The sequence below is a fragment of the Numida meleagris genome, chromosome 6 (assembly GCF_002078875.1).
Source record: "Numida meleagris isolate 19003 breed g44 Domestic line chromosome 6, NumMel1.0, whole genome shotgun sequence".
In the NCBI taxonomy this organism is placed as follows: Eukaryota; Metazoa; Chordata; class Aves; order Galliformes; family Numididae; genus Numida; species Numida meleagris.
Genome location: NC_034414.1, coordinates 3,373,572 through 3,386,275, shown reverse-complemented (window position 1 = coordinate 3,386,275; position 12,704 = coordinate 3,373,572). Strand labels below are relative to the sequence as shown.

At 43.7% G+C, this 12,704-nt stretch overlaps 1 protein-coding gene across 10 annotated transcripts in view; it reads right to left on the bottom strand.

Moving 5' to 3' along the window:
• The window catches only part of NAV2 (neuron navigator 2), a 334,129-nt gene that overhangs the window by 150,565 nt on the left and 170,860 nt on the right, over positions 1-12,704 (bottom strand). For all 10 annotated transcript variants that reach the window (XM_021401010.1, XM_021401011.1, XM_021401015.1 and 7 more), the window contains one exon: positions 462-579. In XM_021401010.1, coding sequence (XP_021256685.1) covers positions 462-579 — 118 coding nt within the window. The remainder of the gene's footprint in view (positions 1-461; positions 580-12,704) is intronic.

The window sequence follows — 12,704 nt, the reverse complement described above, 5'->3', positions numbered from 1 at the left end:
ATTAGGTGGAAGGATCCTCACGTGCATCTCGCACCATATTACAGGATGCCTGCTTCTTAACACCACCTTGGTCTTGAAGTTTCATTTGGGCTGGGAACTGTATTAGGCTCAGACCAACATGAAAGAAGTATCTGAAACAGGGGTAGTGAAGGCTAACATCATCCCAGCAGAAAAAAAAAGAAACCTCATCAGTTGCTCTTTTAACACTCAGCTGCGCATAGTGATATTGCTGTGTCAGGAGATTTTATCAGCAATGTCAAATATTTCTCCACTACCCTTTAAGACAAGGCTTTATCAAATTAATTAGCAAAGTCTCTGAAGAAAAATTATCCACATAATTCCATGCAGTTCAACGGATCTTTCCCCCACCCCAGGCTGTGTTTACACAGAAGATAAGGCAGTGTATTTCTGAGCGAGTCGGTACCAAAAGAGAGGTGGTACAAAAAGAGAACGTCACTCACCTACAACCTGGATTATTTCAGCTAGTAAGACTCCATCGGTCACATCTTGCTGCAGATCCTTTATCAATCTCTTGTGGCCAGATTTTGCCAGATAGTGATTAGCCCAGTCCGTGTAAATCTATTAGGAGGGAACAGACAAACAAAAGAATTGTTGGTCATAAAATCAACCTTAAGAAAACACAGTTCTTTGTGTCTCTCAGCGTCTGGGGGGCTGATTTGAAAGAACTGCTTTTTTTGCCGTTTGAAACAAGTCAACACCATTAAAATTCAAGGCATTGTGCAGATCAAGTATTCAGCTTACTATGGCAGGGCTTTTCCTATTCGGCCATCTGACATCAAAGCTCATAGAAGGCTATAGCAAACTTCTAAACATGTCACAGCCTGCGTGGACCATCATGCTTTGAGCTCAGTGTTCCACGCCGTAAGGTGAAGCTGGAACAGCAGCTTTGACATTCCTTCCTCCTATCTGTTTTTGAGAGGTTTTAAAGACCCTTCTCCACGGGCCACTTCTGGTATGTATCAGGCACGAAGCATTTCCATTTTAAGGTAACTCTGCTGTTGTATTACCCAACAAGCCTTAAAACCTATCCGTTTCAGTAAGCTCCGTCTCGCAGGTCAAATAGGCCTACTAAATTGATTTTAATCTCTCATGCAAACTTCTAGCTGATGGGGTTTATTTTAAAATGTATTATCTGAAAGCTACGCAAACAAAGCAGTCAAGTCAAAACCTCTTTAATTCTCACTAAGAGGCGCTCACCACACGCTAGCACAGCCTAGCCAAGGTCACCAGGAAGCTCATAAAACCTTTCCAGACCAAGGCATCGAAAAGAAGAAGGAAAAATACTCAAATAGGAATTCCGCTTGAGAACTAAATAATGTTGCTAAGCGCCGGACACAATTTAAGAGAAGGCTTGTTAATACAAACTGTATTCCAAAGAACTAAAGAAACCCACGACATATCAGGATTTTACCTTTCAGTACAAAGACATAAACTTTCAGAACTGTGGTCCGTGGGCATGGTGGGCGTGGGTTGGGGGATCCTGGAGGCCTTCCCCAACCTTTATGATTCTATTTCCCACTTTTTATTCTCTAGTCCCACCTTTAGGTCAGCGGGGCACACATTCCCTGTGCTGTCAGTGCGTGGATCTGAAAAGCAAACCTCCCTGGGACACCTCTGCGGAACCATGTGAATGAAATATATGCCCAGCGCACCCGAGGGACTTCTCCAGCTGACTGGAAGAACGACAAGGAAACAAACGCTTCATACAACCCAGCCATTGTGTTCTCTGGCTCCTTCTACAAGAAAACATGTTCTATAACAGGAAAACAAATATAGCTGCAGCAGAGGGCTCCACAAGGAGCTAAGTGCCCCAAATCCGTCCCTCCGAGCTCCACAGCACAACCAAACCCTTCTGAAAGCACTGCTCTGTGTGCTGAAGGCCATCTGTGCGTTCAGAACCAGAACCGGGAGCAGCACTGGGGTGGTCGTGGTAAAATATCCCATTGAACGCATCTATCACGCCCACCAGCGTGGAGAAAGGGTTTGTTTCCAGGTTACTTTAGGGAATGGAATATTGCTCCATTCAACCAGCTGACTGGTAAAGCCTTCTGCGGGAAGACAATCAACCTCATAAACCTGCATGCATCTTAAAAATCATCTCAAACTGCGTTGTTTGGAGAAATGCAATGGGTGCACTTCCTTCCCCAGCTCCCTGGGCTGCCCCTTCACCGGCGCTGCAGTGCTCGCATGGGCGCAGTGTTACCAGCGCCTCTTGCAGCAGCTCTTCGTGGCCACTGCTCATTTTTATGGCAGGTATTAAGCTAATTATGGAAACTTCCCAGGATGTTTTCAAAACCTGTTTGTTGTTCAGTCTTTGTAATGTACTATACAAATACGATTCCTCGCGTTTCTTTTTCCTTTTCCATACAGGCGAGGAGAAATAATAAACATACAATGGCTGCTATTTCTAGACACGTGAAGCACGTTTCAAAGGACATCATGTTTTCAAACGTTCAAAACCAGGCAAATAATTGGAAAAGCAATAAGAACGACTGGGAAAACACTGCTGAGAAACTTTCCATTCCTCCACGCCTATCTCCACGCATGGATTTTGAGTGTTCCCCAGAACTGTCAGCAAACAGATCACAAAGTCGCAGGTTTCAGTGCTCACTGAACAGCCTTCTAATTAAAAAAATACCAAACCAAGCAGTGTGAAACATTCAGCCAACAACCTACAGCTCCAGCCACTCAGATCCTGTTGGATTACACATATTGGTGCAGGCTTCCAAAACTTTCTGGTGATTTCACATAGCGTAAAAAATAATTAGAAAAAAAAAAAAACAGAGGTTGCTTCATTATTTTAGTTCGCCAAATCCAAGCCAGCGACATGGTTTGGGCATTACGACCTATGCCCGAGCCCAGCCAGCTTAATGGTTAACTGGGGTCTGCCTTCTGGCTTTTGTTAGGAGTAGACTCAGCTGTTTAGTAGCATTTTTTCCTTTGATCTTTGAAATCCAATTATCTGGAAACAAAAAAAACCGAGATTTATTATTATTATTATTATTATTATTATTATTATTATTACTATTATTTTAAATCCACGAGGTTTGAACTAAGAACCTTACAGGTAAAACACGGATCCCAGCAGGTTTGAATTAAGGGCATTACAGGTAAATATTGACTTTGGAATTACGTGGCACATTGAGTCACAGCTCAAACACTGCTGCACAAAGTGAGCGAGGTTTTAAGCAAAGACAAACCCCAAACCTACAGCTTTTAGAAGCTGTCAGACTGCATGGCCGGTCCCACTTGAGGTTCTTGATGTGAAGGAAAGGATTTACAATGCTCCTTTTGCAGAACTTCTGCATGTGGATCTGTGCACAGCAACAAAGCCCAAACAGAGGGCTCTCAGTTACCAGCAGGCACCTGGGGAGCACTAGGGAACTCAGAGCAGCGCAAAGCACAAATCCTGCCCTCCTACAAATACCACATGCAGTCTTTGTGCTTGGAGGGATCAACCTAAAAGCCCATAAACCAGAGCAAGCGGCAACGGTCTGATGCTGGGACCTCAAATCACAGGGTTCCTCCCTGCAGCCAGCTTCCCAGTGATGGGGACCCAGCACCCAGCATATCCAGGTGCTGGACAGTGCCAGGGTCTCCCACCATGCCAGTTCCTAACTAAGCAGACACGGACTGCTTTTTGCATATTTTTTTCCCCGATAGTTATTACAAATCAGACTCACTTTGTGAGTTTGGTAACAACGGAACATATCTTTTTGACAGCACATACCACTGTTAATTAGACTCGGGGTTTTTCATTACTGTGTGGCAGGGCTATCCCAGCAATGGCATCCAACAGGACAGTGCCTCTGCTGTTGCAAACTCAAGTTCACAGGATGAAAACATGCCCTAAAAATAGACACAGCATACCAAGATGATCCTAATGGCAATGCTGTACGTGGAAAAAAATAGCAAAACTCATCAAAAATCCACCTGCAGTGCCATGAAATCCCGGCTGTGGACTCCTAAGACGACTTGCAGCCTCGTGCCGCTCCTTGCTGCACAGTATTTAGCCAGTAATTAGCATTAGCATCTGACATGATGCCATTAAAATACCAACATTTAATGAAAGTGCTGCAACTTTCCAGTTACCGTCAGCTACTGGGAGCAAAGCTGCAACAAACGCTTGTCTCAGCTCTTTACTGGGGAGACAGGGGGAGCTTTTATTTTTTCAAGTGGAACTAAACGATTGATTCTACTCCCATGTGTTAGCTGGAACGGCTTTAAATTATTACCCAGTCTGTGGGAGGTATTCCACTGCCTATTACACTTTACGAGACGCTTCCATACATTAACTACCCCATGAAGTTAAATACAGAAATGGGGAATTTAAGCAAACACCCCTGGAACTACTTCTTTCCCTCTCTTTAAAGCCTCATTCCCAGCTGGGTAGAGCTATACTCATGCAGATGACTGCTGTCCAGAATTAAAGAGGGGGAAATCTGCTCTCAGCGCTCCTGTTACCCACATCCCAGTCCACCCACAGCCCCTGCGGGTTGGATTCCCACCCGGAGTGCTCCTTTCCCACCTTGCACCATGCTTTAGATCATGGATCCCCAAAACTGATTGTGTTAACATCTGGGAGAACTAACAAAGTGAGTCCAGCAGTGCACATACAGAGGTGAAGCGGGATTGGTGACGGAGCCGATCACCCAACCCGAGTCGTGCTTGGCTGCAATGGCAAAACCCATTTCAGCTCAGGCCTACAGAACGTAATTGATCTCAGAGAGCAAGAGAAACCAAAGCCCCACTTTTTTAGCCACGTACTTCTCTTTGCTAAGATGTCACCTAAGGCGCTCGCCAAGTTATTCCCCCGCATCGCAGTTCTCATACATGAAATCACCCCGGCTACATCTACTGCCACACACAAATAGCAACAGAAAAGGGCTTATCTGAAGAGGTGACAGATTTGTGCTCCGAAGAAAAACCACTGCAAGTCCTAAGAAGCTGAGGAAGAAAGGGAAAAATCACGTCTGAGGCTGAAGTCAGAGCGCTGCCGAGCGGCTGCTGTGGTTAAGGAGCCAGGATCTGCTTACTGTTTTGTAATGGTCACAGGAAAATTTACTTCTCCCACGAGCAGGGACCTGCAAGTTCATACTGCTTATTGGCATATTTAACACAAACGCGTGCTGCTGGAGCCCAGCTCGCTCTTCCTTCTCGAGTGGTCTACAGCCAAATGATGAAGCACAGGGAGGCGTGTGAGCCTCGCATGGTTAATTTTAGCCCGGGTCACGCAGGCATGTGGTCAGATTTCTGCCTCAGCTCCATCCCGTGGCAGCTCCTCACCCCCAGCCCTGCTCCTCCCGGCGCTGCTTCCTCCAACCCAGAGGGCTCCAAGGTGAGAAACAGATTTCAGGCAGCCTCCATACAATAACGAAGCTATGAGCGGCTAACTTGAAGTTCAGCAAGTCTTCTGTGTTAGATACTGTAGGCATTAAGAGACAATCACTAAAAAAAATGCTGGGTTTTATTTTTTTTCAGCCACAATCAGAACAAGATTTTCTACCCAGCATCATAAGCGCACAAAAAAACACAAATACAAGCTAAAAAGTATGAAGTGGGCAGGGGCTGATAAGACAGCAGGATCCCAAAGCATCACACCAAATACCAGGATCTGACTACCATGCTGGCATTCCTCACAAATGCAGAGAACTGGCTTTTGTAAACTGCCTTGCTTGGATCTTATAAAAAAGGCACTGGGTCGTGTGTGAGAATGGAGGTCAGCTCGCAGTGCCCAGTGTCATTTTGGCATGCCTCGTCTCTAGCTCCCATCAAGTCTTCTGAACTTTTCCAACCAGGATGGGCTAATTTTCTCTTTTCAGAGGAGGTGTCACGTGTAACCCACTGTTCCAAGCAGCTGCTACAGCTTCACTGTGCTTTTTTCACCCAGCTCACTAGGCTGCGTGACTCCAGCAGCACCTCCTCTGGGCAGGCTCAACCCAGGAAACCATTCCTGCTGCACTGGACTCTGAGAAAGAAAAGGTAAGGATGAGAAAAAGCTGAAAAGGGCAGGAAATTAAACCGGGCTTGCCTGGTAGTACCCTGAGCACAAAATCATTCCGCTGGCCCATTTTCTCCCGATTGCTTTCAAAGAAAATAAATTAGGATTAATTTACCAAAACAACATGCGCAGTTACAAAGTAATTCCAAAGGAAAATAAAATTGGTCTCAAAGGGATAGAACTTTAAATCATTTCAACTTCTAGTAATGCATGAAGATTAAAGTTATCTGATTCAAATAGCGAGGACAGAAACATTACAAAGGCTTTTCTTGCTCCTTAACAAAAGCAATTTTCTGCGGGGATTAAGCGATGAGAAAAATTGGCATTTGACTCGCACTCCTGAGACCCAATACTAACCACTCCAGCCAAGAAGGACACGGCAGCATTCCCTCCTGGCTCTGGCTCAGCCCATAGCCAGCACTGCCTCTCGTCATGTAAAACCCCACTCAGTTCAGCGTGTTTCGGGAGAGGCAGTGCATCCGATGTTGGCAAAGCTGCCAGGAGCTGGAGAGAGGCAGCGCCTGCTGAAACGTGGGAGGGCAGAAAGCGAGACGGAACCGGCAGATGGATGAAATCTGCAACCACCAAGCAACTGCAGTGCCAGTTCTGGAGATGGAAGGAGCAAAGCGAGCAGCAAGCAGGTCCCAAACCTGAGCAGCACTACGCCATACGCTTCCTTCGAGGACGTGCTCTATTGCTTTGAAGGAGCTCAGCCACACATTTAATCTTAGAACAGGAATACAGTACTGACACTGAGCATCAGGACATCAGATATTTCTTCCAGTATCTCTTAAAGATTATTAGAAAGAAAAGGCCAGTCATCTTCCTAAAAAGTTTTTGTGTGTTCTGCAAATGCGTCCACTGCTCTTCCACCTGACGCTCGTGCTCTTGGGCGCTGTCAGAAGTGGGACAGTTGGCTATGCAAGCCCTAGGTGTGACCTACTTTTGAAAGACCTCCTTTCATTTTAAGCTGCATTTTTAACATTGTGAAAAATACTTGGTGACAGCAGAGCTTGAATTTGCGTGGCAAAGACTGGCTCCCGGAGAGGCACACCAAGGCGAAGAATCTCAGAAGGGTTCAGCAGCCCAACCAGAGCCAGACTGCAGGAGTTCCATTCCCACTTAGCCATCAAAATAAGCAGCCACGTTTTCAGAAAGTGACAGATGCTTTTGAAAAACCTAAGCCAATACTGGATTTCCAGCGTTTAAAAACCCAACCTTCACTTTTCAACGAGGAAAAAGGAACATACACATACATATTTGTGTGGACAGACAGATAGGGACACATATTCTCCATGAGTATCTGGCCCCAAATATTTCTGCCAACAAGATCTACAGATAAGACGCTTGTATTTGAAAATACTACCACGCAGTTATCCATAGGTGGCAGCATTTCTGTTCCATTCTGCCATTTACTGTATTGCTATGCCTATCAGGTGTTTGGAGACAGCAAAAAGCACTCTGCCCACCCTGCCATCCCCAGGGTGTTGCCATATTTTACACTGAAGAATATGGTGCTCTGCATAAATTGCTCCTGCTGGGAGGTTACCAGATCTTATGAGTTCTTTTTTCCCCCAAACAACAACAACAAAAACTAAAGTGCTGAATTAATTTCCACAAATATAATAAACCTAATGTAATCATCTTGCAGATGGCCATCTGTTTCACAGATAGAAATCTAACTGAATCTTCCACTGACTGCTAACTTCCTAAATTAAATTGTCTGTGATGACCCTGCTTTCGGCTTAGTTCCTCCTGCTTCCATTTAAAGGGTTTGAAGCGTTCTCAACTTAATGATCTATTTGCCAATTATACAGTTATAAGACAACTGGGAGGGTTTGAAGCTGCACGTTTGTCTGCTGATCGAAATAAAACATGCAGAAAAGGGCAGCACAATTACCTACAGAGCAAACCATGGGAAAAAGGGAAAAAAAGTTCTCAAGTCAGATGGTACCCCTTCTTCCAGCAGTCTGTACAATGAAAACTGAGACCTTTGCAGTCTACTTAAATGCATTTGTATGTTTATGAAGAATTAACAAATTCCCCCCCTAGAGGAAGTGGCTAACCTCTGCAAGCAAACAGTTTAAGGCTATATAAAGAGGATGAGCATCTTTGTCCCTACGGACATGTGCAGACATGCTGGCCAAGAAGACCCTGGTTACCCATCCGCTGCCTTTGGGATGAAGAATGACCTGCATGACATTAAGAGAAAAATTCTGCTTCTTCATTGGGCGCTGACCTAACGCATGGCTGGGGAAAGCAGGCAGGGCACCAAACCCAGCAAATCCTGGAGGCAGGATGCTGGACTCAGACCACTGGCATAATCTGCTACGGCAAATCCCACACTCCTAATTAGAGAGGTTCACTGAAGTGACTCAAGGCCCTGCTTTCATTGATCTGGCTATTAAAAATCGATGCCATAGGGATTCACTAGAATTTCTCATATGGAACCTCTAACAATCTTCCACAACAGAAAAAAAATCACTCCAGCAAAGAAAGCAATTGTCGCTCTGCTCCTGAAGCTGTATTCAGAAATACACATAGAACACTGTCCCTTAATAGCACTGTCAGGAAGCAGATCAATAGTAGATTCCATTTATTCTGAGCACAAAGGATTTTACAATTCCCATTAAATAGCTTTCTGTTAAGTCCTGAACAATTTGGTCTATGGGGGTCTATAGATATTATGCATTTGACTTTTTTCCTTTAGATTTTGTAAACTCTCTTAGTTCTCTTTCAGACAAGACCATTTATGTTGATCCACACTATATATAAGGTCAAGCGCTCACAAAGGATGCAGGTGCACGTATGAAGCATGTATGCATGAAGCTGAACGTGGTTTAAAGTAACATCAGACAAGAACACTGGCCTAGCTGCAGATAAAAATCAGAGCTGGTAATCGTTCAGGAGGGCGGAAGCTACTGGCACAGAAACAAGGCTTATGAACATAACAAAATGAGTTATTCTTTTTTGCCTGGAGCAAGGGTTGGAGGAACGCAGAGCAAAGAGTGTGCTGCTAGGATATTAAAAAAAGGTGCATGCATAAAGATATCCAAAAATCTTAACCCAGAATTTAACCACAGACACTAATGTTAGGGGGGAAAAAAAAGAGCTGTCAGGACAAGTTGACTATTTCACTGCACTCACACAGCACCAACTAAAAGAGAGACAATAGCTGTTGGAGCGCAATGCTGAACTTTTAAGTTAGAGGCCACTGTTTTCAGTAGGCAGGCTAAAGGGAATCATGGTTTGGGTTGGAAGGGACCTTTAAGATCATCTAGTTCCAACCCCCTGCTATAGGCAGGGACACCTCTGTCTAGACCAGGTTGCTCACAGCCTCATCCAGCCTGGCCTTGAAGAGCATTGTGTAAAACTTGAATTGCAGCAGATGAACTGAACAGGCTGATGGTTGGGTCATGAATGTTGATTCAGCCTGATCCAGAGCCCATCAACTCAACGCTAGCAAAGCCAAGCCGTGGTCAGGAGAAGCACTCTCCTGTTGTGTCGGGGCAAGGTCTGTGCACTTTCATACGCAGCTATTTGTCAAGTGTTTTGTGAACTAGTAACACGGAGAAACAAGCTATTATCCATACAATTTGGAATGAAATGCCTACATATCAATTCATTTAGCACATCTGTTGTGTCTGTATTTATGCATTACTGATTTTTCCTGGTTTAGTATAACCAGTAGCAAATAGTACATCATTCTGATGATCTAAACGAGTTAGTCTTTGTAGTGTTTTTACTACAGTGTCTTATTCATTATGATCCCTTAAGCTTTCTCTTCAGAAGCCACACGATAGCACTCGGGTACAGTTAAGGGATAAGGGAGGGCTTTGCACATGCTTCAGGGACACCTGCTTCATGCCTCTGACATTTATTTCCCCATCTCTCTGCAGATGCTTTCCTCAAAAAGCAAATAAATGCAAGATCAGATTAGCAGACTGGTATTTCTACGTGCCCAGCTAAGACTGACAGACCTGGGAGAAGTACTTACTAGCACTGGCACCAGCACTCACCCCCACCACAGAATTAAACACAATTAGCATCAGTTGTGTCTAACCAGTAAAGCAGATGTCTAACAACGTAATAAACCTGTAATTTTTACACAGGTTTAAAAACAACCCTCTCCAATATTTAGCAAATGATCCATGGGCCCCCAGATGCATTGCATACGGCTTTGTGCTATCTTGAGACTCCCTTATTCTCTAATCAGTCAATTCATCAGCAATCACTTGTCAGCAAAAAAAAAACCCCACAACAGTGAGCTTGTTGAGCAAATGTCAGAGAACATTAAATTAACCAGTCAAAGATCAGCAATGAACAGCTGACACCACATTGAACCCAACACATGGCCTCATTCACATTATTGTTAAACACATGTAGCCAATCCTCCAATCACTCTACCTTCAACATGACATTAAAGAATCTTTATTATTTATAAAACAAAACAAAAATCTCTTTAGAATAGAAGGAAAGCCTAACGCTAAGTCAAATAATTGCTTTTATGCAATTAGATTCAAGATACTGATGTGGGAGCAGGAGATGTAACTGCATACATTCCTCCTCTCTCAGCAAAGGCTCAAGATGAAAATAATGCTTTTCTCAATGCCCCAAATTTCCCTTCTCAATTCATACTTAGTCATGAAAATAAAAGGTTTGGCCAGAATAGACCAACTCTCCGAATATCCCACCCTCTAGAGATGCTGATAGCCTATATACTGCGGATCTCCTAATGTGAACTTTGCAACAGAACATCATAAACCAAAACCAATCAATGGATATTTCTACCGTCAAAACTCAGAAATATGTAGCAGAACTCAGGAGAGCAAGGCAGTAGCTGCATGGCTCTGAGCAAAGGAAGCCAGAATTCAAGTCATTTCTTGAAAATGCTGAGCTTACGTGTACTCTGTATTGAACTCAGTGGTAGCCAAATTCTGCCTTCCCTCACCAAAATCATCTTCCCTCCTTCACTTCCATAGTAATTATCCTGTAAAAATACTGAACAAAAGTTACATAGGCTCATTTTCCTTGGATAACAGAATTAGGACCACTAAACCAAAATCCAGTAACTGCCCAGATAATCTCTATCAGAAATTTGTTATGTTTTCCAAATGAAACCATTCCCATTTCAAAATGAAGCAGCAGATTCTTCATGAGAAACAAATACGCTTGAAAGCTTATTGAAAGGGAATGGCAAATACAGTAAGGGTGACGGAGCACCGGAACAGGCTGCCCAGAGGCTGTGGAGTCTCCTTTTATGGAGAAACTCCAGCCCAGCTGGATGCCTACCTGTGCAACCTGCTGTAGGGTCGAGGACTTGAGACATTACGGAGCTGTAGAGAAGTTAAATAGACTTCAGTTGATTTAAACATCACACAGTAAGATGTTCTTTGCCTGGGAACGTTGAGGAAGAGGAACAGAACAGCTAACAGACACGTTGGTAAAAATGCCACAAATGCGTATGAATAGGCTGTGCATATGTCAAAGCAGATGATGCCAGAGCAAAATTTGGGGACCGCCTTCCATAAAGAGCAAGAGAATGCAAGCCAATTAGCTTTAACATTTCACATCTATGAACACGATGACAACATTACATTAATCAGTAGGCTGCAACCATAAAGTCTGACGAAGATTTAAAAAGAAAATCCCTCCACCTCGCATCCCATCAAATACCCACCATCTGTATCTATCCCTCTGTGTCCCAAAGAAAAGAAGAGCTAGCACAAAAACACGTGCCACTGGGAGCAAAAGAAATAATGAGGCCTTTTAAAAAGTGGATGTCGTTTTTAATCTTCCTTCAGTGTCCTGTGAGGGACAGAAGTAAATAAATGACCCTGTTTCTTTGAACTGATCTTTCACAAGGGATATCACAGTTGTGTGTAATACTCCGTACAAGGTTTCTTCTGCTCCCTGGCAGCTCTGCTGCAATAATACTTCCTTATCTCTACAAAAAAGACCTCTCCTAACACCTTTCCCACAATCTTATGTCACTGCAGTTCACAGCCATGCAGCTATTGCTTGGCTGATCCTCCTCAGGAGAAAGAAGCATGTGTCCTTTTAACACGCTTGCAAAAATTTGTGTGAACAGACATCTAACTGTGATTAAATAGCCGCGTGGGAAATGTGTGATGATATGCAATAATATCTTTCAGAAATATCCCAGCCTATGGAATGGAGAGTTGTACTTTGCTCTTTATTTTAACCTTCGTAGAGAGCCAGACACTAAACCTTCAATCTATACAGCTATCTATGGGCTGAGGTTCCAAACATTTTAACTTGGAAAAGCTCTGTGATTTGCCATGGTCCAGTTCCAACATCAAGTCAATTATCAGCTGCAAGATGCTACTACGACACAATTCAAATAAACTGCTTCTAAGTCACTAACACACACAGGAGAAGCTTAGGGAAACTGCAGCGATTCTTTCCCTTAGTGAAAAGTACAGCTAAGTCAGCTAACAAAACCAGGTCTATCGAAATCACAACTTTTCAAGCCTCTCATCATCCCAGGCAATTCTTCTCTTGCAGTTTTTAACTTAAGCACTTGAAAATCTCTTCCAGAATGAAACGTTTCTTCCAAATAAGTACGTTTGCTTTGCCGTACGCTACACATTAGTCCAGAAGGCACACGGAGATAAGAGCATTAAAGGAAAGTATTTAATAGAAGGGGGAGCCATGTGTA